This window comes from Acomys minous (genome assembly GCF_964271855.1).
Source record: "Acomys minous genome assembly, chromosome: 6".
NCBI classification, from domain to species: Eukaryota; Metazoa; Chordata; class Mammalia; order Rodentia; family Muridae; genus Acomys; species Acomys minous.
In genome coordinates, this window is record NC_140487.1 from 48,955,726 (window position 1) to 48,981,869 (window position 26,144).

The 26,144-nt window shown below is 36.9% G+C and overlaps 1 protein-coding gene across 5 annotated transcripts in view; it reads right to left on the reverse strand.

Moving 5' to 3' along the window:
* The window catches only part of CCSER1 (coiled-coil serine rich protein 1), a 1,085,521-nt gene that overhangs the window by 709,820 nt on the left and 349,557 nt on the right, over nucleotides 1-26,144 (reverse strand). For all 5 annotated transcript variants that reach the window (XM_084787310.1, XM_084787312.1, XM_084787314.1 and 2 more), the window contains exon 6: nucleotides 11,430-11,637. In XM_084787310.1, the coding sequence (XP_084643436.1) occupies nucleotides 11,430-11,637 (208 nt within the window). The remainder of the gene's footprint in view (nucleotides 1-11,429; nucleotides 11,638-26,144) is intronic.

Here is a 26,144-nt window from a genome sequence, read left to right on the forward strand (position 1 = left end):
TATTAAGCTACAGAGTAAGATTTGCAATTTTATACGTATGATTCTGTGTTTCTTTTATCTTTATCTGGCTAATAAACTTCTTCCAAAAGGGAGGGGCATTTATTAATGAAGCTAGGGTAGAGTAAAGGAAGAATACTTCTTTGCTTCCTTTAAGCTTGCACTGCTTTCTTGATAAAAGGTAGAATTCCTCACATAGCAAAGATAATCAGAATTATCTTTTCTTCTGTCTGTTTCCCAGATTAAGATTTCTAACTCCATAAAGAATAAGGCCTTTCATACACAGACTCTCATCAATAACCTGCAAGTCCTAAATGATCCTAAAGAGATCATTATCTAGAGGAATAAACTCTTACACTGTTGGGTTTTAACACGTTATTCTAGAAGTAAGTAGCAAATAAGCATCAATAACATTTTTAAAGAAACGACAATAGCACCCTAACTTAGCATGCACGACAGGTCATAGCTCATGTACAGGTTTGCCAAAGGGCATAATGAATATTCTTTCAATAAACATGTTGACGAGTGATACCACCACCAGCATGGTGACAATCCATGTGATGCTGTGTTATGCCTAAATAATTCAGTGAGTTCTGATAAGCCACAAGGATGAGACAATTCCCTAGCTAGTCAGAAAGATGAGTTGTATCAGAGAATATCAGTATCCTTCTGACAAAAGCTGTCTTCTGTTAAGACTTTGAATTTTACCCCATGGAACTTCTCAACAAACCAATTACTATCTTAAAAGTCTGAAGCATCTGTCAGTTACCTCTTTCAGACCACATCTGGGATCACCTGGAAGCATCCTGTAGGTGTGGCTTTTACCTGATGGAGTGAATCACAAATAGGAGCAGGCAACTCAAACAGTTTTAGTGAGTTATGGCCATAGAAATACCTTCCAGTTTACACTTAGAAGTTAAAGACGTTGTAAAATGGAAAGAAGCATTTGGATATGTATGTCTCCAAAACATAAAAGATGAAAAATGTCTTCCTTTCAACCAGAAACACTGATTCCCAGTAACTTTTCAAAGTCATAAACTCAATGGTAAAGAGGACATGCACCAATATATATTCTCTAGGCCTTTTAGAGGGTGCAGTTATTCTGTCAGCCACACATTTGTCAATCTCCAAGATGGATAATACCATAGACTCTCAGGGAATGTGTATTGCTCAAAAGGAACACTCCTAACCATGTTACCACGGGGGAAAATGGAAAACCATTCAGCATCACCCAGCACACTATTAGCATTGTAAATAAGCAGATTAGGGGAAATTTCTCGGCAAGAAAATTTTAATGCAGTTTCAGCTTGTTACCAGTCTAACATCTGTAACAGCTTCTGGAACTGAAGAAGGAAAAATAACCAGAAGAAGGGGAAAATTCAAATGGAAAATTAGTTGGGTCCAGGTGAAATGCCAGCATGCTCCATGCAAAGAAATATACTTGCTGTCAACTTATAGAAAACAGCCTATGCTCCTGGACTGGTATTCTGTAAAATCATGGATTAATGGTTAACTAATAAAAGAACAAGGCTATAAAGCTAACTGGTTAAAAAAATCATTGTTAACGCAGAGTAAACTCCAGTATCAGGAATGTAGAAAAGAGCATTGTCCACATGTGTATGTTAAGGAAGGGGGTGGTCTAGAGAAGGAAATAGTAGGAGCCATGTTTTTTGAAAGGAGAAATAGAAAAATGAGGTTGGGATATAGACTTACTTGATGAGGGGAGAGGAATGAATGAAGAATAGGAAGAGTAGATAGCACTAAGGATATTTGAAAATATGTTATTTTTGCTTATTTAAAGTTATATATATATATATATATATATATATATATATATGTATGTATGTATATGTGAATACATGAACAAATATATTTTAAACGAAGTTAGGACCCTTGTGGTAATAAATATCCCTCCAAAGACATAGAGTATCTAACCAAAAACAAACAAACAAACAAACAAACAAACAAACAAAAAACAAAAAGAAACCCAGTTTCAGGCAAGGGGAATCTCCTTTCAAGTGGTGGGTCAGGCGAATCTGAGAGATTCCCCCTAAATAATATATGTCCTTGCTCTTCCCCTCCATCATCTCCCAGAAATTGAAGATACCATAATGGTGGAGATACCACTCAATTAACACAGAGGATTTAGAATTAGAGTGTTAGACCCAACCTGGAATGTATGTGCTGGAGGATTAACTATCACAGTAATGAAAGGAGCTATCCAAGTTTCCATGGAAGAAACACAATCAATAGTTTTATCCAACTGTAATGCCTAAAAACCACCACAATGATCAGAATGACAGGATATTCCAAATGGTACAAGAGTAATACCTAATCCAGGGGATAACTGCAGTGGTTTGAATGAAAATAGCCCAATATGTTCATATTAAGTGGGGTTTTAAAAAAATAGTTACTGTGGTCATGCTTTTGCGTCATAACAATAAATAGTGACCAAGACATTATTTTGTACCAGGAGTGGGGTATTGCTCTAGTGTGATAGGCCTGATCATACTGCTTGTAGAAGAACGTAATTTGGGACTTTGGATTAGGAAAGCAGTTGAACGCTTTAGCAGGGTTTAGTGAGCCATATTAGGAGAAGCATGAAAGGCTGTGCTGAAGATGATTTGAATTCTCGGGGCCTAGATTAAGATGTTTTAGGGAGAAAGAATAATAGCAAGTGCCCTAAAGATCATTTTTGAGATAGTTTGCCAAAGAATGTGGCTTCTTCGCACACTTGTCCAAAAACTCTTCTTGAAGCTAAATTGGCAGAGATTTTAAGGGAGGCTAATACTGACTGTGTGAATTACTAGGAGCAAAAAGAGCAAGGACAAATAACAATTGTACAGTTTGAGGAGAAAAAGAGCAGTTGGCAGTATAATGGAGCTAAGTCCTAAGCTCAAGAGGATGAAAACTTACTCCTTAAACAAACAGATAATTGTAGCTTTCACCACTCTTCAAAACAGTGTCATTATGTGACAGATGCAGATCACAACAGAAAGATATAACGGGTCAAAAATCAGAAAGCAATTGGCTTGGCAGGCACTTGTAAAACACATTTCCTACACCTGACAATATAGGAACATTGCTCAAGAGGGTAAGGCAAATTTTTAAGAGTTGGAATACCAAGAAATTTGCCTCTAGATCTTGCCTTATATATATGATAGGGAAGCTACACCATTGAAATCTCAACAATATGCTTTCCCAAGTAAGACTGGAAAAGCAACACTATCAATTAACATGGCACCATGGATATGAGAAATTTCATAAGGCCCCACCCTTAGATGAAGAGATATGAACAATTAATGGCTGCTAAGGGAATGAGAATCAGTCTCCTCTGGGGATCAGCTCCCTGAGAGGTTATTCAATACCAAGTGGTCATCCCAACACACATATATAAGAAACACTAAATAAACAGCTTACATTTATAAGTTTGTATGTGTAACAAGAAAAATTAAAGAATAAGAGGCCATGAGTTTGAGAAGGAATGGAGAAAATATGGGGAGAGTTGGATGGAGAATGGGATAATGGTGTAAAGACAGTACTCATATATGAAATTCTCAAAAATAAAAATATAACAGAACACTATCCAGCTGTTTGAGTATATGCTAACAATGAGAAGGGACAGCTCATAGACCAGAACCAATAGCACAGAGGACAGAATTGAAGCCATGAAGAATTATGCAAAGGCTTTGGATACTAATTAAGACACTACTAACCCATACATTAGTTCATTGTGGGTACCTGTCTGGTTGCTGTCCTTATAGATTGATAACAATTGTTTATCCTTCATCTTATACAATCTTTATTTTGTCTGATGCTATAATGGAATGAAGGCCAGACTTATATATGGAAGAGATGTACTATTGAAGGCCACAAGGCTGACTGTGGTAGTGAGCTTCCATTTGAAGGCACAGTTACCCCATTCTTTTCCTCCTCACACCTTTTATAGTGTCTTCTTATCTCATTTAAGTTTGCTTTTCTGAAGCAAATTCATAAAATGTACTGTGGATTTGTAATGTTCACCTAGACTGTATGTCCTAAGGGACACTGGTTGCAGTGTGGTCTGAAGAAGGACAAACATGGTAAGGAATTGACTTGTTGGTTCTCAACTACATTGTAATGAACTAGGAGGGCAATCCTCAGCCTCAGCCAAGCCTTCCTAATGACCATCTAAGGCTGACATCTTGCTATGACCAGCCAAAGCTGACATCTAATCTTTAGTTATGACCAACAGGGAAATATATTTTTTGACAGAAATGCTGTGACATAATAAGTATTTATTATTTTAAATAACTTTAAATTGGGGCTATTCAGACTCAGTTTCTTCTTATGCCACCTTAGAAATTGTTTTTGAAGAATTTGTGTTTCTCATTTATACTGTACTACTGATTGACTTTCTGTGTCTGGGGTTCATAACAATGTTAACATGTTCTTGGCAGTACAATCTGTAGCAAGGGCTCCTCCCTTCTTGCTTTTCCTGAACTAGGTGTGTGTGTGTGTGTGTGTGTGTGTGTGTGTGTGTGTGTGTGTGTCTGTCTGTCTGTCTGTCTGTGTTTTAACTTCATTTGTTATAAATTATATTTCTTTTAAAATATCAATGAGCCCATTGGATTTTGTAAATTGCCTACTATTTGTTCAAATTCCATTTCACCTTTTTCTTTTTTAATTATTTCTTTTAGATTTAATTTGACTTTTTTAGCTTCTTAAGGGAAAAAATGATTATCAGTTATTACACTTTCTTCCTGAAATATAAACTGTAAAATAATAATAAATTCTCCAGTACTCATAGTTGGAACTAAGGTCCATAATTTTACAATGTGTATTATAATAAAATCCTATAAACTAAGATGCCGCTGGGCAATAGGAAACTACATTTGGAAATGATCTATCTGTTCAAAAGCCCTGCCTAGAATTACATGGGTAGTACTTGGTTTGCATTTAGGGCAAACAGCAAAATTCACGTAGTGCTATTAGATAGTCTACTATTGTGACTTTCTTCCATACAGAACTGTCACAGTGCCTTTTATATTTACTTAAACACATTTTGGTGCAAGCAAATCCACACAAAGATGAAAACATGGCAAAATATCTAACTTTGTTATTTTAGCAAAAAGCTTGAAAAGACTTCTGGTGATTAAGCTGTTGCTTGTTTTTGCTACACAGCAAATGAACTAGGATGAAAAGAGCCTCAAGGTCAGTCAAACCTTTGTTTGAGAACTCTTAACCAAGGTTTTTCTTCTACAGTTATTACTACAGTTACTCATCTCTGGAGTTCCTTTTCTATAGACTTTTTTTTTTTTTTTTTTTTTTTTTTTTTAGAGGTCGTAAGAAGCTCACACTGAAAGTTAACCTTGTATATGTTATTTATTGTTTTAGAGAAAATAAAATTAAAATTGAACTAGAAAAACAAAAGCAAATTATGGGTTCAGAGCTCCTCCACAACAAATCATTGAGAAAAGCTCCACAGCTCAAACGTTTCTTATCAGCTTGACACTTTTGTGAATTATATTCATTGTCAAATGTAAATAGTTCCCTGTTTTGTTTTGTTTTTTACCTACTAGGTATTTTGTCAGAATATATTCCTCTCATTATATCAAAATGCTTTTGTTTGGTTTACATTTACAGGGCTTTCTTTGAATGCCTGATTCAAGCAATACAGTCACACTGCTTAATTGCCAAATGAAATTTTAAAATGTGTGGGACTTAGGACAAGAAGTTAGAGTATTGATTGAATATTTTACTGTCATTTAATAATGTTTGCTGTTGTTATTCTTTTCTTTTTTAATATGGAAAGTGGTCTGAAAATAGGTTATTCAATGTGGCTACCCTTAAAGTATCAAAGAGATGCAGGGACTTGCCAACTTCTACAAGGCTGGAACAAGAGAGAAGGGTGTAAATAAGAGGCAGTAGACATGCATCACTCCTCAGCCAAGCCAACACTTGGTACCCTAGCCATCAGTGGCTCAGCTCCACCTCTCATGCAAGAATGTTTGACAAGTTCTACATCTTACCAAGGTCCTTCTTTAGTGGACCACCAGAGCCTCAGCCTTGACTTAACCCAAAAGTAAGTTCCCAGAAAATCTCACGCTTGTTTGGGTGCAAAGTGTCACCCTAAATCCAATAACAATCTTGTGCCCTGATGGACAGGAAAGACTGGAAGGTCCCAGAGACATCTGGAGAAGTTTTATTCCAGGGATACCTTTTTATCTTTCCATTTCAGCTGGCACCAGCTTCTTACGTCTGTTTCGTGAAAAAGACTAATGAGAATATGGATTTTTTCCTTTATTCTGGAGGAAGTTTGACATTTGATTTTGGGTCACCTGCCCTCAATATGACAATTGAAAGAGCCAAACACTCAGAGAAAAGCAGAAAATGGAGATTTATTCTATTCAGCCACTTTACAAAGAAGGACAAAGTGATCCAGGGACCTAGAATCTATCTTAGCTGTCACCTTACTAGGACATTAGTTGCTCATTGGTACCTGAGGTTTCCTCCTTGTAGCCTTTATGGTTAATTACCATACAGTATAAACAAAACCATATCTGATATGATATAGACTGAGCAGAAAAAATGATGGGAATATTAAATAAACCCTCTTCTCTTATTTATGTACTTTTATAGAATATTGAAGTTCAGCTTATGCCAGGATTAAAATCATAGATGTGAACAGAACTCCACTATCAAAATGGTAGGCTTACCCAATTGACAAAATAAGAAAACTATTATGTAACATGTTAAAGAACTCTTCTACTTAGTGAGGTGCACATTCATAAGGATTTATATTCATTCTTTTCTTCTGAGTGTAAAATAATGACTTTTATAAACAAAAGTATCTATATTTAGAAGGTGTGAGGATGCACTGGGAAAAACAGAAATAAAGTTTCCTTCCACTAAGCTTATAGGCTTTTTTTGTTCTAATCTTCAGGATTTAGGAGATAATTTTTAGGCTAATAGTAAATGAGCCCCACAGCCTCTTTTCCATAGGAGTATCTGAAAAGCTTTGGAAGATTATGTGTTCAGCCTACAGTCTTTAGCAAGCATAAGGGGCATGGTCAAATTAAACTTTGCAATGGTTGCTATGCACCTCCATTTCATAGGCTGAGAAGGTCACTTTGTATACTGCTTGCCAGGGGAGGTCTTTTGTACTAATCCTTTCTGTGTTTTACTGGCCACTCACTAACGTTTGCCAGTTTACTCCATTAATAATAATTTAATGTCACTTTGTCTGGTGGGGTGGCCTTTCCAGGCCACAGAGGAAGAGGATGCAGGCAGTCAAGTTGGGACTTGATAGGCTGATGATAGATGATAGGGGAGGAGGGCTCCCTCTTTCTGAGGACTAGAGGATGGCAGGAGGGGTGATGAGGGAGGGACGATGGGGTGGAGGACCAGGAGGTGATGAGTGAGGAGGCTAAAATCAGGAAGTAAAGTGGACAAATTTTAAAAACTAAAAAGAAGAAGAAGAAGAAACAATCATTTAATGGTTGAGTAGAATTTGAATGATGCATATTTTCTTTTTATTTGTTTATTAAGTAGTAAATACATTATAGCTTAAACAAACACCAGGACAAGATGGCAAGCTCGACTCATTCATGACTCTTAAGTGTATCACTGGAGATAAAGCATTAGAAATTTCAGATTCAATCATGTAAAATCCTAAGATGTGTAGAATGTTAACTTTCAGGGAACATTTAAGAGTGCTTAGGAAATGCTCAAAGTGTCACAAAAGAGTGACTGATCACCTATTCATTTTTTTTTTGTGTGACTCAACAAGGAAGTGGGACTCTGTGAGAAGCCTATAAGTCAGAAGAGGAAGATGACTACTGTGAGAAGGTGGACCACCCTTCATGGGGAACAATTGAAACAAGAGATATAGGCTGATCTCGTGGTGTTTAGGAGGAGTCCTCAGGTGGAGGAGGATGCAGCTATCTTTAATGCAATGTCTTTAAGAGAATATCCTGTCCCAGGAACCACACAAAAGGCAGTTGGAAAGGTTTCAGCATCTGCAGGCTGGGACTCAGCACTAGGGCTTTTGAAACTGACAGCAGCCTAAAGCCACAGCCACTGCTCACATGCATAGCTGCTCCTGCTAGGAGGTCAGGCAGCTGTTGCACAGGGCTGCATCTAATTCCACAGCTGTGCTCACTTTAAGAATTGCATTCAGTTGAAATTCCAACCTATAGTCTAGCATAACAAATGGGATTCACAAAGCTAGACTAGTTCACTGTGTAGTCAGTTAAAAGAAATAAGAATCACTAATTGCCAAAGTACATAATGTGATAACATTTTATTAAACCCAAGGATGAAGAATAGCAAATGCTCATTAAAGACAAAATAACTAACAAGAAGACATTATGAATGTGCTAGTAGAATTTAGTATGTAATTGATAGTTTCAGTGTGGTTTACAAATAAAATTTTTTGGAAAAAAAATGATATTGGGTAAAGTATGTTAGCAAGAAGTAAATTATAGGCCCAAAGAGACTGTTCAGCAGTTTTGAGTGTTTTTGTTTGTTTGTTTCTTCAGAGGAACGGGGTTTGGTTTCCAAAACTCACACTGTTGTTCACAACCATCCTTAATTCCAGCTTTAGGGGATCTGATGCCTTCTTTGACCACTTTTTGCATTAGACACACATGCAGTACATATACACACATGTAGACAAGACATTCCCATAAACCAAATAAAATAGCAATGATAAAAACAACAGCAACTTAGAATTTTTAAAGTATTACAAATAGAACCAAACTGTAGTGTTCCTATTCAATTAAATGGTACAGGAAATACTGACTCCATAGACAAGGTAATTTGAAAGATTACATATGTGAAAGGCTGTGAGAATTTACCATGGGTAACCTCTTCCTCATGTCCCACAGTATAAATGAGTTCTAAAAACTCAGGAAACAACTTTATGCTTCTGGATTTCCTAGTGTATAGCCCTTCACAGCACATAAGTATAAGGTCATCTTGAATTATTTGGCAAAAACAAAACAAAACAAAAAACCAGCTACAACCTTTTTATTGTGGTTTCTGAACATTTGCAGATGTTTTATCCTCCCAAATGAAGGAAAGATGTGTGATCTGGTCATAAGGTTGTTGGGGTCAGGGCAGGGGGGTTGCACAGGGGCAGGGAGGATTACCTTTTATTTATCCAAGTATGAAAATGTTACAAGTGTGGTTTACTCCACTAAGGAACAATCAGGAAAAGGGTTATTATAAAAGCAAAGCTTAAACAAGATGCACAATTCCGTTTTAAACCTATTTTCATTAGTTCTAAGCCCAGACTTACTCCTGATGTCATATTATACCTGTAGAAAACAGTTTATAGTAATAATGTCTTATTGCAGTTACATTTTGCAGTTATAATTACCTAAGTGCCTCAATGGACTGAGAAGCTCTGGGCAGGGCCATTGACTAGCCTGACTGACAACACCTGTGGAAGCTTCTGATGCGGGCTCCACATATCAATCCCTCTGGTGTCTACCAACTCTGACTTCAGGGGACCTAAGATGCAGGTGGACTCTTCTACCCCCAATGCCCCCCCCATTTCCATCCTATAAAGCCCCAAAAACCCCTCCACATGAGCACAGTTTCTCTTCTGCAGAGGCTGTGGCCTTTCAATTGCTCTGATTAAAGAGCAGCTAAGCTTCTGGGGATCACTGCTTTCTTTCTTTTGTTTCCACTTGATGTCCATCAATCCCAAACTAAGTTATCATGGCTAGAAACAGGAAACTGATAACACATTTTTATGAAAAAAATGCTGCAAAAGCGCAATCTCTAAGAATAGTAATTAAAATATCCCTACATTTTGCAGGCTCAAAACCCCAGCACTAGGGCAATAGGACAAGGAGGTCAGGAGTCAAAGGGTGGCTTTCATGACATGGTCAGCTTAAAGCCAGAAGAATCATTATGAGATTCTGCCTCTAAATAATAACAAAGCATCTGAAAGTTGCCTATGTAGATTACAGCCTGACTTTTTGTTAAACTTGAGTATCAAAAGATATTAATATCAGACTAGGGGTTATTTAAAGGTAACACACTGAATACTTATTTTCATTTGAAGATCAGATGGTAAGGACCTGCATAAAATATTTAAAGTCCAGTACAAGACTTGAACATCTGATTGAAACAGATTTTATTAATCTAAAATACATTCAAATTTGGTGACAAAATGGAAATAGCAATTAAAAAGTCTTAGAGAACAATTAGGGGATGGTGTCCCTTAAAGGTGTCTGTGAGAATGTCCTTTGCTGAAACTGCAGCCAGTGTTGATCACACAGCACCACTTACACATAGTTCTGGAAAAATCTGAACAAGCATGCAATTTACTGCTTTGCATACAGCACCTGTGAGGGTCAGTTCTCATTCATTTCTGCCTAATGAGGAACCCAGACAGAGGTATGGAAACATTCTTAGAGAGTTCAAAGTAGTTGTTCCACAGTGGCAATCATGGATATATAAAACCATAAAGTTCAGTACCCCAGGAAGATATGTGAGACACCCTGACACTTCCTCCCTCTTTATTTTCACAGGTATTGATCTCCTACTAAAATCCTGACCAGAAAGAGTAGATAATAGAAAACTTAAATGTTATAAACTTTGGGGTTCATAGCTTTTAGAATAGCAGATTTTATTAAGTTTTCTGTTGTTCACAGAGGATCATATTGTAGCATCATACAGAGACTAGGGAGATTCCAACATATTCACTAATACACAGAAAAGGCAGGCATATTAACAATACAGAGATTGTTATAGTCACTCATGAAGTGGCATGCTAGTAAAAATTTAAGTGGTATTTGGCCTGTGAAAAAAAATTGAAAGCCTCAATATATAGTGTTGTCCGATTTCGTAGGTATAGATACTCCCACAGGACTGATTAATATAACTGAGAAAGAGGTAGAAACATTGTTACAGGATACTTGATCACATAAAACCAGTAGATGTGAAAGCATCCACAAGAGGCTGTCAGAGGGCAAATGTATTCACTATCTATTTCATTAACACCTGCAGACTGAAGTATACTGGATGACTATGACCATAACAAAGCCACTTTTAAACACCTGTCTTTATAATATCAAATAGATAAGGCTTTAGTAAAACTCAAGTGAAGAAAACTCAGATTTCTCAACCCCTCAAAGTGACATAGACGGATTACTGCATAGCTGAAGTCCATTTCTCCTAGCTTGACAAATTAGGGGAGGTTTAGCTTCGACTTCATTTTTCATAGAATCTGAGGATTTATGGGTGAAATTCTGAGTACCTATTTATACACCAGAACTTAAAGCTATTCCTTTGACATAAGAAGAGAACTAAGGCTCAGGAGGACACTTGACCTATGCTCATTGCCCAGGAGTTAATTAGCAACCAAGCAGCGTATATGCAGGTCTACAGACTTGTTCCAGACTAGCAGAGACTGCTTAGCTACAGAGCAGCCTTACCTCTTGGAGCACTCTCTTCATCTTCAGTAGCAGCGTCTTCACTGCAGTGCACTCCTGGAGCATCAGTCTGAAGGGTAGAGAATCTATGCCTCCATTTTCCTCCACACCCAGGAGAGGCCAGTCCCCAGAGGGACTGTTGGGCATGCGGCTCACATGGGAACACCGGGCATCTTGATCAGTGTCTTTTGTTATTTTCAGGGAAAGGCTCCTAACAAGAAAGAAGACAAAATGTGGTGTGCTTAAAGCAGCATTTCCTTCAGTGTCGATCAATGTTAATATGACACTAAAGGCTTTCTATGAACCTTGTCATTTTCTTAAATTAGTCTTTGAAATACTCAGACCTTCAGCAGAAGTTATGAATTGCATATTTAGTGGTAAAATTCAATGACAATTACAATTTTAGATTATGATATTTCCCCAATCAGTATTTCATTTATACATGGTACTTATTTAAACCGTTTATAAATGTTGAGACAACAAAAATCTCTAGAAGACAAATTTCATAGCTAAAGTTTCTAATGATTTGCTTATATTAACTTGAATGAAAATATTCAGAGGCAAAATTATAAGAAATTAGCTTAATAGCTATTGATTTAAATAGCTAAATCAACCAACAACAATTTTAGTCAGAAAGGCAGGATACATAGAATTTTATGTTAAGACTGTGGCATAAGCAGAAAATGCGTAATTCCATGGTGGCATTCACACAGAAAGGAAAAAAACTACGTCACACCTGAGAAACTATCAGTGTAGCCTGAGGCCCACAGTTACCTGAAGGCAACCGACAGAAGGAACATTCAATTTTAGAGGAATTTCCTTGAGTATCTCACAATTTACTTTGATTTTGGCTATTGGCTTGCTGTATATAGCCTTCATTATGTTGAGGAAAGTGCCTTGTATCCCCGATCTCTCTAAAACTTTAAACATGAGTGGGTGTTGGATTTTATCAAATGCTTTCTCTGTATCTAAAAAGATGATCATGTGGTTTTTTTATTTTCAGTTTGTTTATATGGTGGATTACATTGATGGATTTCCATATATTAAACCATCCCTGCATGCCTGGAATGAAGCCTACTTGGTCATGATGAATGATATGTTTGATGTGTTCTTGTATTCGTTTTGCCAAGGACAATACAGGCAGTAAACTTTAAACCCCTACCCAGATTTAGCCAATGGTCAGAACATTCTCCACAGTTGAGTGGAGAGTGGGATATGACTTTCTCACGTACTTTGGTGCCTCATATTTGACCATGTCCCGTGGAGGGGGAGACCTGGTGACACTCAGAGGAAGGATAGCAGGTTACCAAGAAGAGACTTGATACCCTATGAGCATATATGTCGGGGGGGGGAGTCCCCCTCAACAACAGTCATAAGGGAGGGGAATAAGGGGAAAATGGGAGGGAGGGAAGAATGGGAGGATACAAGGGATGGGATAGCCACTGAGATGTAACAAGAATAAATTGATAAAAAAAAACACTTAAAAAAAAAAAAAGAAGGAACATTCAAGGAAAGTTTCTTGCTCCACATCCCCCCTCTAGCCCCCACACACCAACAACATATGTGCCTAAAAATCAGATGCAGGCCTCCAAGGCTCCTTTTTCATTCTCTACCAGAGAGACAGATTCTGACTTCAGAAGGCAATTCTTGATGTCCCTCTTATGAGATACAAAAGAGGACTTTCACACGCCATGCTAACTAGGCCTTATGTCCCTTGCTTTTCTCGTTTATTTCCACCCTATAGCTTGCTTTCCTAAAACCGCCGTCACTTTCTTAGTGTTGTTAATGCTCTATAATTTACCCTGCCTTGGCTAAGATGCTCAACAGTTTCAGCACTAACTGTCCTTTGAGTCACTCCTCACTGAGTTCTTCACACGTGTGTGTGCAAGATGCGCCAGTTAATTTCGTGCTTCTCTTGTTAACCCGTCTTCCCTCAGCCTAGTCTCAGGACCCCACCTGTGAAACGAGGGCGGGTGGATGGGAAAGATTCAAATAGAGCCCACATGAAAAAATGTCTTTCCTAAACAGGTAAAAGACATTTTTGACATGGTGGACGACAATCTAGTAAACACTCCTCACAAGACTGTGAGAGACGGGGGAACTTTGGAAGGATTGGCTATGTTTAGATGCACTTGCACTGTGTGGCTGCTATCTGGGGAATGCTCACATTGCCCTCTAATTCCAAAGCTGCTTACTCCTTCCTCAGTCTCCCCAGACACAAGGAAAATATAGCTATATCTACTCATGACTTGTTTAAACTTGAGTACAGTGACACACATGAAGTGATGAGTGTCACAGCATGGTCGTAGGACACTAGTCAACTCTCAAAACAGGCTATCCATTCTCATGTTCAATTGCAGATTCAAAATTATAATAGCAATAACTATATTCTTACTTTATATAATATTTGTTCATACTTATGAATATAAATGAAAATGTAACACAATATCATATAATTCAGAATTCAAATTACTTTACTCTATGTTATCTTATATATTGTAAAAAAATTAAGAAAAGATTATACATTGGCATCTTAACCTGAATGTAGTAGCAAGGATCAGGACAGTGCTTTGTACATTCCCAACATAGATTGCTAGTGCTCGTGTCATGCACTTCAGAACATATATATATATATATATATATATATATATATATATATATACACACACATATATACATATATACACATATATGTACAGATGTACAGATATATACACATATATCTGTACATATATATGTATGTCTATATGTATACACATATACATATATATGTATGTGAATATGTACATGAGTCTGTGCACACCCACACATGAAAACAGAAGATTTCTGCAACTGTCAAATGTCCAGATGGGCCAGATGAAAAAATGCACATAAAAGACAAAATTAGTTATGTGTTTTATACTTCAGCAGTTGGAGGAGAAAATGCTGGCATTTTTCCTCAATTGTTATGAAAATTCACACTCCTAGGAATGTGATAGTGGCTGAAGTTGTGACCATTGGATGCTGTCAGTGACTCAGAAGGCTTTTCTCAGCTTTGTTATGTCTTAATAACTGATTCCAAGTGATGGTTATAAATGAAAGTGTCCTGAGATATTTCACTTGTATGAGAAAAGTGGACCTACTTTAAGTGCACAGTGAATACAAATCAGGTGGGGTCTGTTAGCAACAAGACTGCTGAGCTGCTCTGAGCTCAGGAGTACTTCTCACCTCCTTCTGACCCTGCGCTTATGAGGCCAACCATCAGAGCACATGGCTTATATTTCATAACTGTTCATTGCAGAGTAAGTATTGTAAATATTAATAATTTTTTTTAAAAAAGAGAAATTATTGTTACCTAAAGCATCCAAGTGTTTATGACGAGAATGTTCCTATGACAAAAAATAAAAAAATAAAAGCACCAAACTATTTCATATGAAGTCCTAGCTCTCCTCAGCTGGGAGGACTGGATGCTCTGGTGCTGTTCTGATAAAAAATGGCCAAGGTTCACAGGACACACCATTTCCTGCAATGGAGCCTGATGCCACTCTTGGATAGCTTCTGGATTCCTTGGTTTATTAGTCATCAAAGCTACCACAAACAAAATCAAAGACTTTACTCTCCACTCTGTCACACTCACTGGGACTGTTTGAATCACTCTGTGATAGCAGCCACACATTTTGTGATAATGAGAATTCCTGTGAAGGCTTTATAGTTTAAATTTTAGTTATATTTTCATAAGACTGGGTTGAGACTTAGGGACCTATCTTAGCCCATAACTAAAATAATCGAGTTCCCATAAAAATATCAACTGAAATAATAAATAATAAATGTAGTAACAGTATTTTCAAAGACAATAGGATTTGAGAGCATGAACAGGTTCTTAAAACTTTTAATTATAATCTACTGTATTGATTGGTTTCATTATTTTGCCATGGGATGCTTTGTAAGATAAGAATTTGTTTTTAATCATCCTTTCTAATATAAATCTATTTTCAGTAGGACAGACAAGTTTAGCGGAAAATATATGACTTGACACAATGTACAGTAGCATTAGAAGATATTTTCTCACCAGAGAAGAAAAATAAGAGTATTTTCACAGTGTACCCATATGCAGTTGACAGTTATTAAATATAAAGCCATATGCTCTTGCCACTCAGAAAGGTGATGCTCAGCACTATAAGCATAGAAACTAGCTGGTCCTTGGGGCAGCTTAGCAGAAAAAGAGAGGGAGAGATGGTGGGGAGGGACAGACAGGGACACAGAGAGACAGAGACACAGACAGAGACAGAGAAGACAGAGACAGAGACAGCAGAGACAGAAAAAGAGAGGAGAGTTGTAAGAACTTAATGCTTCATCTTTAGATAAAAGTGTACATCCAACTTGTTATTTTACCACAACCCTTGGTGCAGAAGAAAAGAAAGTAGATTAAAAATATCTCAGCATCATGTACAAGTTTGTCATGGTGCAGCAACGGGCTGCTTCTCCACATGTTGCCTTACAACGCATTCTTATTTTTGGCACAGACAGACTGAAGTCACTAGGGCCCTGTGAAGTGCTAAACTGTACCCTGCCTCAGAGTGTTGCATATGCCTAACAAAAATGGCCCCTTCTTTACCTCCAGATTTCCCTTCAAGGTAACGTGTTCAGGGGAGCCTTTGGACCCCGCAGGTACATCACCCACTACAAGTACACTGGTCCCCCTTTCTGCAAGTAAGCTTCTCTTCCCAGTAGTTATCAAGTGTGCACTTAAGAGACATTTTGGAGAGATCACTCTGAGGAAGCTGAACTGTGCTGAACTGCACATCTTATGCTCTGAATGCAAACAAGTGCTCCACAAGGTATTGCCAGAGTTACCTTTTAAAATGTCACCAGGCAAAAGGGAAAAAACAGAGGAATTCCCAGGTGCCTAAAGGGGAATCAAAGTAAAGGTGTTTATGCAAACTGCCATTTGCAGAGGCTTCCTTTCCAAATTTGAGAAAAGATACATATGGTATGAATGCTAAGAGACTCAGAAAAAAAATAATGAAAAAGAAAAGAAAACACTCCTGCTTTGCCTTAAAAAATATTGCTTTATCTTTGCTGTCTATCATTAGGGCCTTTTCCATACCCTAATATTTCCTGATCTCTTCTCTCAGGTTCTCCATCTTTGTGACAGTCTATGGTGTTAGACCGAATTTAAAGATCATTGTACCTGTCAAGAATTGGAATCAAGGGAAATACAAGTGTTAATGATAAGAGAGAAAAGAACAGACCAAATTAGTATTTAAAGGAATTGCCCTACACATGTAAATCTGCTCATGGATTTTTTTTCACTGTGATTAATAGTCTAATTGCATAAGTTTTGTGCATCCTTTTTTCTCCAACTGGGTTAACCCTACAGGAAAGTGCCCTCTGCAGAGAAGTAAAACAAACAACACCAAAGTTACCTCAAATACATACTCTCATTTGTTTTTCTCTGATACTATAAAAGTGATTTGTCAGAAAAAGCTCACACTTCCTTGTTTTTTTTCTATCTAATAGATATGGATCAGTTTTGCAAACCTGCAATTTTTTACTCTCAAGTCTTCCTGTGGATTTCATCAATCAAACAATGTAAATTATCTGATGTACTGTCTCATTTTTATATTCATTTTCTAAACTGTATTTTTTTCTTCTGTGAAAATTGGGACAGTGTCTTATACAGGTACCTATCAATATATGGAAAATAATTATCTAGGAAATGGTGGTACATAGAAAGATGGCTCAGTGGTAAAGAACATGTCCTAGTTTGCTTCCAGTTGCTGTGATACACACATATTAAAACGATCTTCTTGAGTTTACTTGGCTTACTTATCCTGGATCATAGTCCATCATAGAGGAAAGCCAGGAAGTCAAGGCAGAAACCTAAGGCGGGAACTGAAGAAGAAGGCATGGAGACATGTTGCTGACTCGCTCCATCTCCATGGCTTGCTCAGCTATATGACTTATACAACGAAGGCCCACCTGCCAAAGGACAGCACCGTCTATAGGCTGGAACTTTTCACATCAATCATCAACTAATAAAATGCCCTCTAGACAAGCCCAAAGGGCAATCTGATGGAGGCAGTTATTCAGTTGATATGCCCTTCTACATATATGTAGGTTTACGTTAAGCAATCACAACTATAACAGAGAATATATGACTCTTGCAGAGGATCCAAGTTTGATTCTCAGCACCACGCCACATTGCTTACAACTCTCGGTTACTCCACGGAAATTGGCTCCTTATTCAAGTTTTTTTTTTTTTTAGCACCTGCACTCACATACACATGAGTTCTCAGATAGACACACACATTTGTGCATAATTTAAAGATCTGTAAATGATATAAGAAGAGTAAACTAGAGTTGAGTAGTCTGAACTCTAAAGAATATTTATCTAAATGTTTAAAAAAAACTCTAGAATCATGGTAGTATATCAATGGGAATCGACCACAGTTACCTTTGATAACAGTCATGAGGCATTTGACTTGCACAACTTAACTAATTTAAAGTATTTAGTGGAAAAATACACTATAGAACTCATTATTCGTTTTATTTTCTTTGAAAGTTCACAAATTCTGGTTCTATTCCTATTGGCTTACTCTACATTTCTACTCTACAGTAGGAACATCATCCTTTCAGCACAGTGTAGTCAGTAAGATGAAAGCAATCATTTACAAAATGGCAACTGCATACTTCAAAACACTTATTCTCAATACCACTTACTTTATGGCATCCTTTCTTTGCTATCAAAACTATGGCAAACAAAATATCAGGTGGCTTGTTTCAAACAATTATCTAATAGGAAATTTGACTAATCTTTCAGAGACATTTCCATGATGAATCCATTTTTGTTTTATCAAAACATAACACTTACAATATGTAAATATTTAAAAGATTGCATGCAATATTTCTTTCATGATTATTTAAGGATTTATTATTTAATTCATCTCTATGGTTGTTTGCTTCTGATATTCACGTGATACAAGTGTATCTTGAAAATATCTTCAAAATTCCCTTCTAGGCATCTCATTAAAATTTACATAAACGTTTTGCAAATGTTACAGTCAGTTTTAACATATGAAAATATTACAGGCTGTAGAGATACTACAGTGGTTAAAAGCAGTGGCTGCTCTTCCAGATGACTTGAATTTGGCTCCCAGCACCCACATGGCAGTTAATAGCAGTGTGTATCACAAGTTCTAAGAGATCCAACACCCTATCTTGGCTTCCGCAGGCACTAGGCATCCTTAGTATTCACAACATACATGTAAGCAAAATATCCATAAACACTGTATTACATTGAATTTTTAAAAGGAAAATATTTCATGCTTGAAGTTGTCTCAAAATTTAAGATCTGATATAATACAGAGCATAGTCATGTGCTTAAATTATGCAATCTATAGAAAACTATGTTGTTTGAGAAGTCAGGTCCATGACTATACCCCTGAATGGCAGCATTTTGCTATCCAGGTCTTAGTGTTCACTATGGAAATACAATCTAGGAAAGATTAATTCTTAACAAACAATCAGTTCTTCCTCTGTAAGTTGATAGAAAGATAATGCCATGAATAATTATAATATATACATAATACAAAATAATTATAATATATATTTAAATAAGGTAGAGTTTATTACTTTGTGTAAAACCTATGTGGACATGAATATTTATCAATTTGAGAAAAAACTAATAAAATCCACATAAATTCTTAACAAATTATATAATTTTATTCTTTAGGAAACTAAAGTAATTTTGATGGTTTGTATTTAATTTCAACCAGAAAATGTTTCAATATTTTCGATAGTACACAGAAGACAAGATTTACAAATACCTTGAAATAAGTACACATACTACATGCACACATGCTTGCATTACATATATTAATCATTGAGTTACTTATGAACTGGTTTTATTTCAAAGATACTCAAAAATACCCTATTTTCTTCTTGATTTGTTAAACATTTACTCGTATTTCAGTGATGTGGACACTCTCTTTTGGGGAGACCTAATCCAACATCTTCTCCCTTCTTTTTTCTTTTTTCTTTTTTCTTTTTTCTTTCTTTTTTTTTTTTTTTTTGTTTTTTTGAGACAGGGTCTCTCTGTGTAGCCTTGGCTGTCCCAGACTCAATTTGTAGACCAGGCTGGCCTCGAACTCACAGCGATCTGCCTCCCGAGCGCTGGGATTAAAGGCATGTACCACCACCGTGAGCTCATTGGACATACAGAGTAAAAGTCAATGTTACAAGATTATGGCTAGTCTCAGGGAGGTTGCTGGAAAGTCTCACCAGAAAACAGAGAATTATGTCCCCATAGCAGTGTACATGGGGTCTTCTCAGTTAATCTTCCAAGTACACACACTCTACACTCCCAGAGGCTAGGAACTCATATTTAGCTAGAGTGAAAATATTTACAAACGGCCAAGACTTAAGGAAGGAAGTGGCAAAATCCCATCCTCTTCCATGAAACAACATTAAGGTAATAAGTCTGAACTTGAGACTGTTTACAAGTCATGGTATGGTGGCTCAGACAAATGGTGTTCTAAGCTTTGCTTTATTCACGGGTCCCTTCCAAGAAGGTCTTGTGACTAGCTCTTGAAGATCCTGTTGCTGTGACTTCCCTGACACCACATACTGCATCTGGGAACAATGAGCTAGCTGCATAGGCCTTTTCTCCCTTTAAGCTGCTACCCTGAGGGAATTTTTAACAGCATCAACTGAAAAGGAACTAGAACACTAAAGTAAAAGAGCATGCAGGACAGCAGGACTGATTTCCACAGTCGCTGGCCATGAAATCGCCATCATTTCAGGCTAATGCACTGTTCTGCACAGCACACATCCCACCCACACCCCGATACCTCAGCTTCAAATGTCCGTATTGCTTCAGGCTGCTTGCTCTTCTCACGGTGCCGTAACCGCCTGCATATGTGTCTGGTCCTTCATCTGCTGTGCTGTAACCTAACTCTTCCAGGTGGTGGAATCCCTTAGCATGTTTTGGAATTCTAAGTGCCTAGCTGCCAGCAGTACTCCAAGAGCTCTCTGCGGCCTGGGTGAAAGCACGATAATTCCACACACAGAAAACAAATGCGCGAAGGACTGTACATTATTGACTACAGGTATTAGATTTATAGGTTGCAATTTCTCAGGGAAGCAAATTGTCCCATCCTTGGAGAGTTGCCAAAGGCAATCCTACTCAAAGCAATAAAACATCCACTCAGAACCTTAGGTGTAGATAGAAGAAAGGGCAACAGCCAAGTCTATGACCGGAAGAATAACAGTGATGAAGGATAGAGTGTGAAGAGGCACCAAGCACCTTCACAAGGAGATAGTTTGGGAGTTGCTTCTGGGCTGAGGTAAAGCTCTTACCATTGTAGGATGCTCATTCATTCTCAAGATAAAGCTAAAACTAAGAGCCTGCCATTTGAGGGAAACTTTCTGTTTTGTTTAAGAAACATCGCTCGTTAACTTAACTTAAATCTCTTTCCAAACAGATAGATCTAATTACACTTCTCTCAACAAAGCATTTGACCTACAAAGGAAACAACTTCCAGTCTTGAGTGAAGTATTGTTTGTGCCTGTCGTTGCATTAACAAATTGAAAGCAATTAAATCTTAAGGTATTTCCAGTCAACAAGTTTCTTTAATTACCAATCCTAATTTTATCCCCAGTTATGATGTTTCTGAAGATGTTTTATATCTCATTTGCATTATTGCTAATATAGAAAAAAACCCTAGAATCTGTCTTTAGTTAACCTAGAGTTAGAGAGGCTGCAGTCCAGGCTACTGATAGCTACTTGTAACAGCACCAGCATTAAGTACTAAATGGAATGGCTACCCCGACAAGCCCTATCAACTTGAATAGCTGTCACATTATGAAAAAATTACAGGTATCAGAACTAAAAATGTATATACAGTTTACTAGGAAATTACTTTAAACGTTTTTGCATTGCCAATGGTGATGCCCAAATTCCCATAAGCATTCAGATGGGAAATCACTGTTGACAGGTAAGATCTTTAAAGGTGCCTGACCATACAAAGGTAATTACTTTGTAAATAATAGAAACCTAACTATAAATGGAAAAGTAAGAAAACCAATGCCCTCTTCTTTCTTTCTGGATCATTCAGCGAACAGTGCTGAGCAAAACAAGTCTAATGACCAGTTTCAGGAGAAGCGTGTTTTGGTTAATAAGTTAACAGTATAAACGTTGTTGCAACAAAATCCTTCATGTTTGTAGAAGAATCTAAGGCTCTGTTTGAAACAGGAGACACAGCTTGCCATATCTGAACTGATTAAATCACAGTTTATGGTAGCAGAATTACCCTTCCTCACTGCTTTGTACAGGAAAACAAAAATGGTTCTCCAATCAGATAGATAAATACTACTGTGGCTATAATCTCAAGGTCAGATAAATCAGAAAGCACACAATGGTTTGCTTTGCTGTTGACAAGTCCTCCCTAACTTTAGAGACACAGAGACACAAATGTCTGGGTTCTGTCTTCTTCTTTGAATGTTATCTCTAGTTCCTTCTCTCTCTGCTTTAGTGTACTTGACATTCAAACAAGATAACAGTGGCTGTGGGTGGCATGGCTTCCTTTTCAAGGAAGCAGCCGAGACGCAGATTGTTATCAGCGTTCAGTTGTTTTTAAAAACAGGGCAGAGAGTAAAAAGGAAATATGTAGACCCTTTCTTAACACAGGCAAAGAGCAAACAAGAAAAGGAACCCCATTTAATTCTTTACCACAAAACAGCTCACTTAGAAAGAATAACAGAAAAATAAGCTTCAAAAATAAAACAAGCCCATTCAAAGTAGACAAGACTCAAAAGACAAAGTTATCTTGTTTCACAACTACTATTTTATATTTGAAGAGAGAAAAAAAAAACATTCGGGGCTTTAAACACAGAAAGTCTATAACCAGAGAGTACATTTTGACCTCTCCACCCTCTTCAGAGAAGGCTGTAATGAAAGTCTCAATCCTCCTGGACAGAAAGACACAGGCAAGGTTCACTCCAGAGCAATTGTAAGATTTCCATCTTAAAGATTTTAGAATTATTTATTTACAGGCAACACCTTTGTTTCCTTTCTTGCTCAAGTATCTTGGTTAAACGGTTCATCTTCTGAAAAAAGTCTTTTCTCCACAACTGTCCTTACTGGAGTCTTTATGGGAATGCAAGACAAGGCCTTTCGTGTATGTGTCATGATACATGATCTGCAGACTCAGGCTCCCAAATATGAACAAAGAGAAAAAAAGGACAGAAAATCACTGCAGTTCATTTGTCCTCATGGACTATTGAGGGTCCCAGTCTCAAGTAGAGTGGGCCTCTTCACTCTGACAAGTGCTTTGGCATTCTGCCACCATCACTAAACCTTGTATATTATTTTCTTACATGACTTCCCAGTTCTGGCTGACCTTCATGTAACCCAGCCCTGAGACTACTTCTGTGCCTGCCCAACTCAAGGCTCTGAAAATTGACCATATTCCTGTGTGAGCTATTGCTATTCACCAACAAATATCCCTGAAACATTTTCGGGGTTTGAAAAAGAGTGGCTCTCTGGGTACTAAAGAATGCTATCTGCTCCTATCAGGTAGCTCCATGAGCGAAGGCTCCAATACAGTGTTACACTGTTTCTATTATGCTCCTTGGATCTATTTCCTCCATGACCCTATCTGTAATCTTCAGCTTTACTTTGGAGTATTATTGATGAACACATAATCAGAACTCATTAGTGAGGTGCTATGTAAAATTTTGTTCACAGGCCAATCACTTTTTGTTACTGCTCCATCCCAATACTCCAATGCTATGTACATCGCTTCATTCCTTTCAATTCTCCAGGTAATTAATTCATCTAATAAGTTCTTATCTAAAGAGGGCCTGTATAACATGCTCATTTTAGCAGATTATTTCTTATCCATAGAAATATAACATAAGACATATAGATGCCTGGAGCATGGCATCTATCCAAAGCAGACATTTGGAGGCACTTGGTGAATCCTATACTACTCAATAAAGAGTTACATATTCTGTCCATAAGTTGTACTACATTTAGAAGAAAAAACATTAGATATTCTACAAGTGACCTCTTTTCACCAGGGTAAAAAATGCCCGAGAGGGCAGCATTAGAACATTATATGAGCTGTGTGTTAATGGGAATTATTCTGATTTAAAATGGAGTAACATGCACCATAAATCTTATAAGTTATATGTTATAGTGTTCAAATTTATTTTCAGAGGTGAGGCTAGTAAATTGACTTTAATTCATTTTCTCTCTTTATTCATTAGGAAAGCAAAAATTGATGGCTTGTTTCCGTGATTTTCTTGTCTTTGAGTTGATAGACTATTCTGTGCTCTCAAAGTGTATTGTCTTCCTAAATGATCAGCGGAAACTTGGGACAGGCTTGTCAACATTTCAAAAGTAATTATCTATTCGCTATTCTAACTGTTTACTCCATGGATATCTTCTTAAGGTTTCTATAATCCAAAATATTACTTTGAGATTACACAAATACTTTGTGCAGATATTAACTTTTCCAGTTAAAATATAGAGTTTGAATATACTTGCCATATAAGACTACCCCTCTTCCAATGCACACCCTGTGCAGCAGTCATGGGCTAAAAACACTATAATTTACCTGGAAAAGTTAAAGTTGGGGGTTGTCTTATATGCTATAAATGAATACAGTAATCTTAAGGAATATGTGTTATTATTATTACTATTATTACTGAAAGGGAATATGTAATATTAACTTTTTAATAGCAGTATTGTAAAAGCAATACAAGAAAAGAAGGGAAGGAAAGACACTGAGAAACAGTTTGAAGTGTTTGTAAGAATTTAAGCAGTTTGCAGACAAAAAGAAATTTCTATAATAAATATCTGATTAAACTTAAGAGACCCAGTTTATTTTCAGTTTAAGATGATGTCTTAGCTAGGCTTTTTTTTTGTTGCTGTGCCAAAAGCAACTTGGGTTTATTTCTTGTTACAACTCTCAGTAACTACTTGTTAACTGGGAGAAGTCAAGCCAGAAATGGGAGGTAGAAACTGAAGGAGGGACCGTGGAGAAATGCTCCTTATTGGCTTGTTCATTCTGCTTTTTTATAGTACCGAGAACTATCTGCCCAAGGATGGCACCATCAACAGTGATTCCACATCAATCATTGATCAAGAAAAGGCTCAGTTTTTAAGTAAGGTGATATGCAGTGTCCTACCTTTATACTGCGGTGATGTTAATTGATTCTTTTGAGCATCAACGTCTCCTGCTGTCAATACTAAAATGACATTGGTTCTAGCCTGCCATCTGTAATGTTCACTTTAGCATTGTTTTTCAATACTTATGAATAAATACAGAAATACGACTGAGTATTATCAGTGGATTTGTTTCTTTCAAAATATCACATTTATAATATTAACAAAAGAGGTTTCTTATATAGTTTATAGAAATTATTGGTTTGACTTTTAAGTATTCCCATAATTTTAAAAGCACATCATTGAAGTGGTATAATCAATAATATAAACTCTCTGTTCTAGCAGCTGAAGAAGGTAGATGGCTCTATGATCAAGATACTTAATAAATATTAGAATTGTGTGGCATATTCATGAGGGCATCAAAATACATATACTGATACATCGCTTAAGAATTAGGATAATATCTCAATTAAAATATTTTTCTCTCTACCATTGTTTCCTCTTATCTATCAAAAGGAATACTAAGATGTCCTGGTACTTTTTACTTAACAGTGCTAGGATTATTTTAATCTGTCATCCAAGAATATTTCATAGTATTTGAATATACCTGACATACATTTCTTTTACTTAATATGCCATAATTCTATGAATCAGTTTATTAAACAAATATATAAGCCTATAAATATCAATTTAGTAAGGAGAAAAGCTTAACAACTCAATTTTTCTTCAGCCAGAAGAAAGAAGAATGATTTCATCTGTCCTAGTTTCTAGTCTTATATTTTCCACTATCTACTAAAGGAAAAAGTCAGAACAAGTGTTTAAGTATGGGCATGTGGCTGAATAAAGAACACCACCCGCACCTCTGTTATTGCCATGTGAAATAAATGCAGCCATGCAGCTATTCTGGGCAGCTACAGAAACTCGGGATTCATTCTTGGAAGCAGTTGTACTTGATGGCAAGTATTGGACTTAATACGATGCTATCAGGACAAATGGGGTGAGGTGAGGAGAGACTCCCATAAGGACAGACCCAAATGAACAAAATCATGGCGTGACGATACTTGAATAGAGTGATAAAGCTTTAAAATAAGAAGCTTTTTTTTTCCCCGATAAAGAGTGAAGTAATTATGCAGAAGACTGGAATGTCCATAATAATAACATCTCAACAGAAGGAGAATGACTGAGTATGAGACAAATAAACCACAAAATAAGGGAAATTGAAAGTTATAAATAGTATTTGAAAATACAGTATTTTCTACATTAACATTCTATGACTATTAGGCAGTTAACAGAAGCATAACATTTCCGTAGTGTTCATTTATGGATACTTCTCAGTTCCATTAACATTGTTGTGTATAATTTATATACGTGACAAAATATATGTTGGTACCTAAAATTCTGCTCCCACATACATATGTATATGCCTCTGATATTTGCCTCTGAGAGCATGTATGAAAGCTGTGGCTGTGACAGGATATCATGAGCCAACTTAGTTATCAGTTCCTTTCAAGCTAGTAATACTAGTCTCAAAGAGAAATAGTCTATCTTGGACTCCGGCCTCAGTC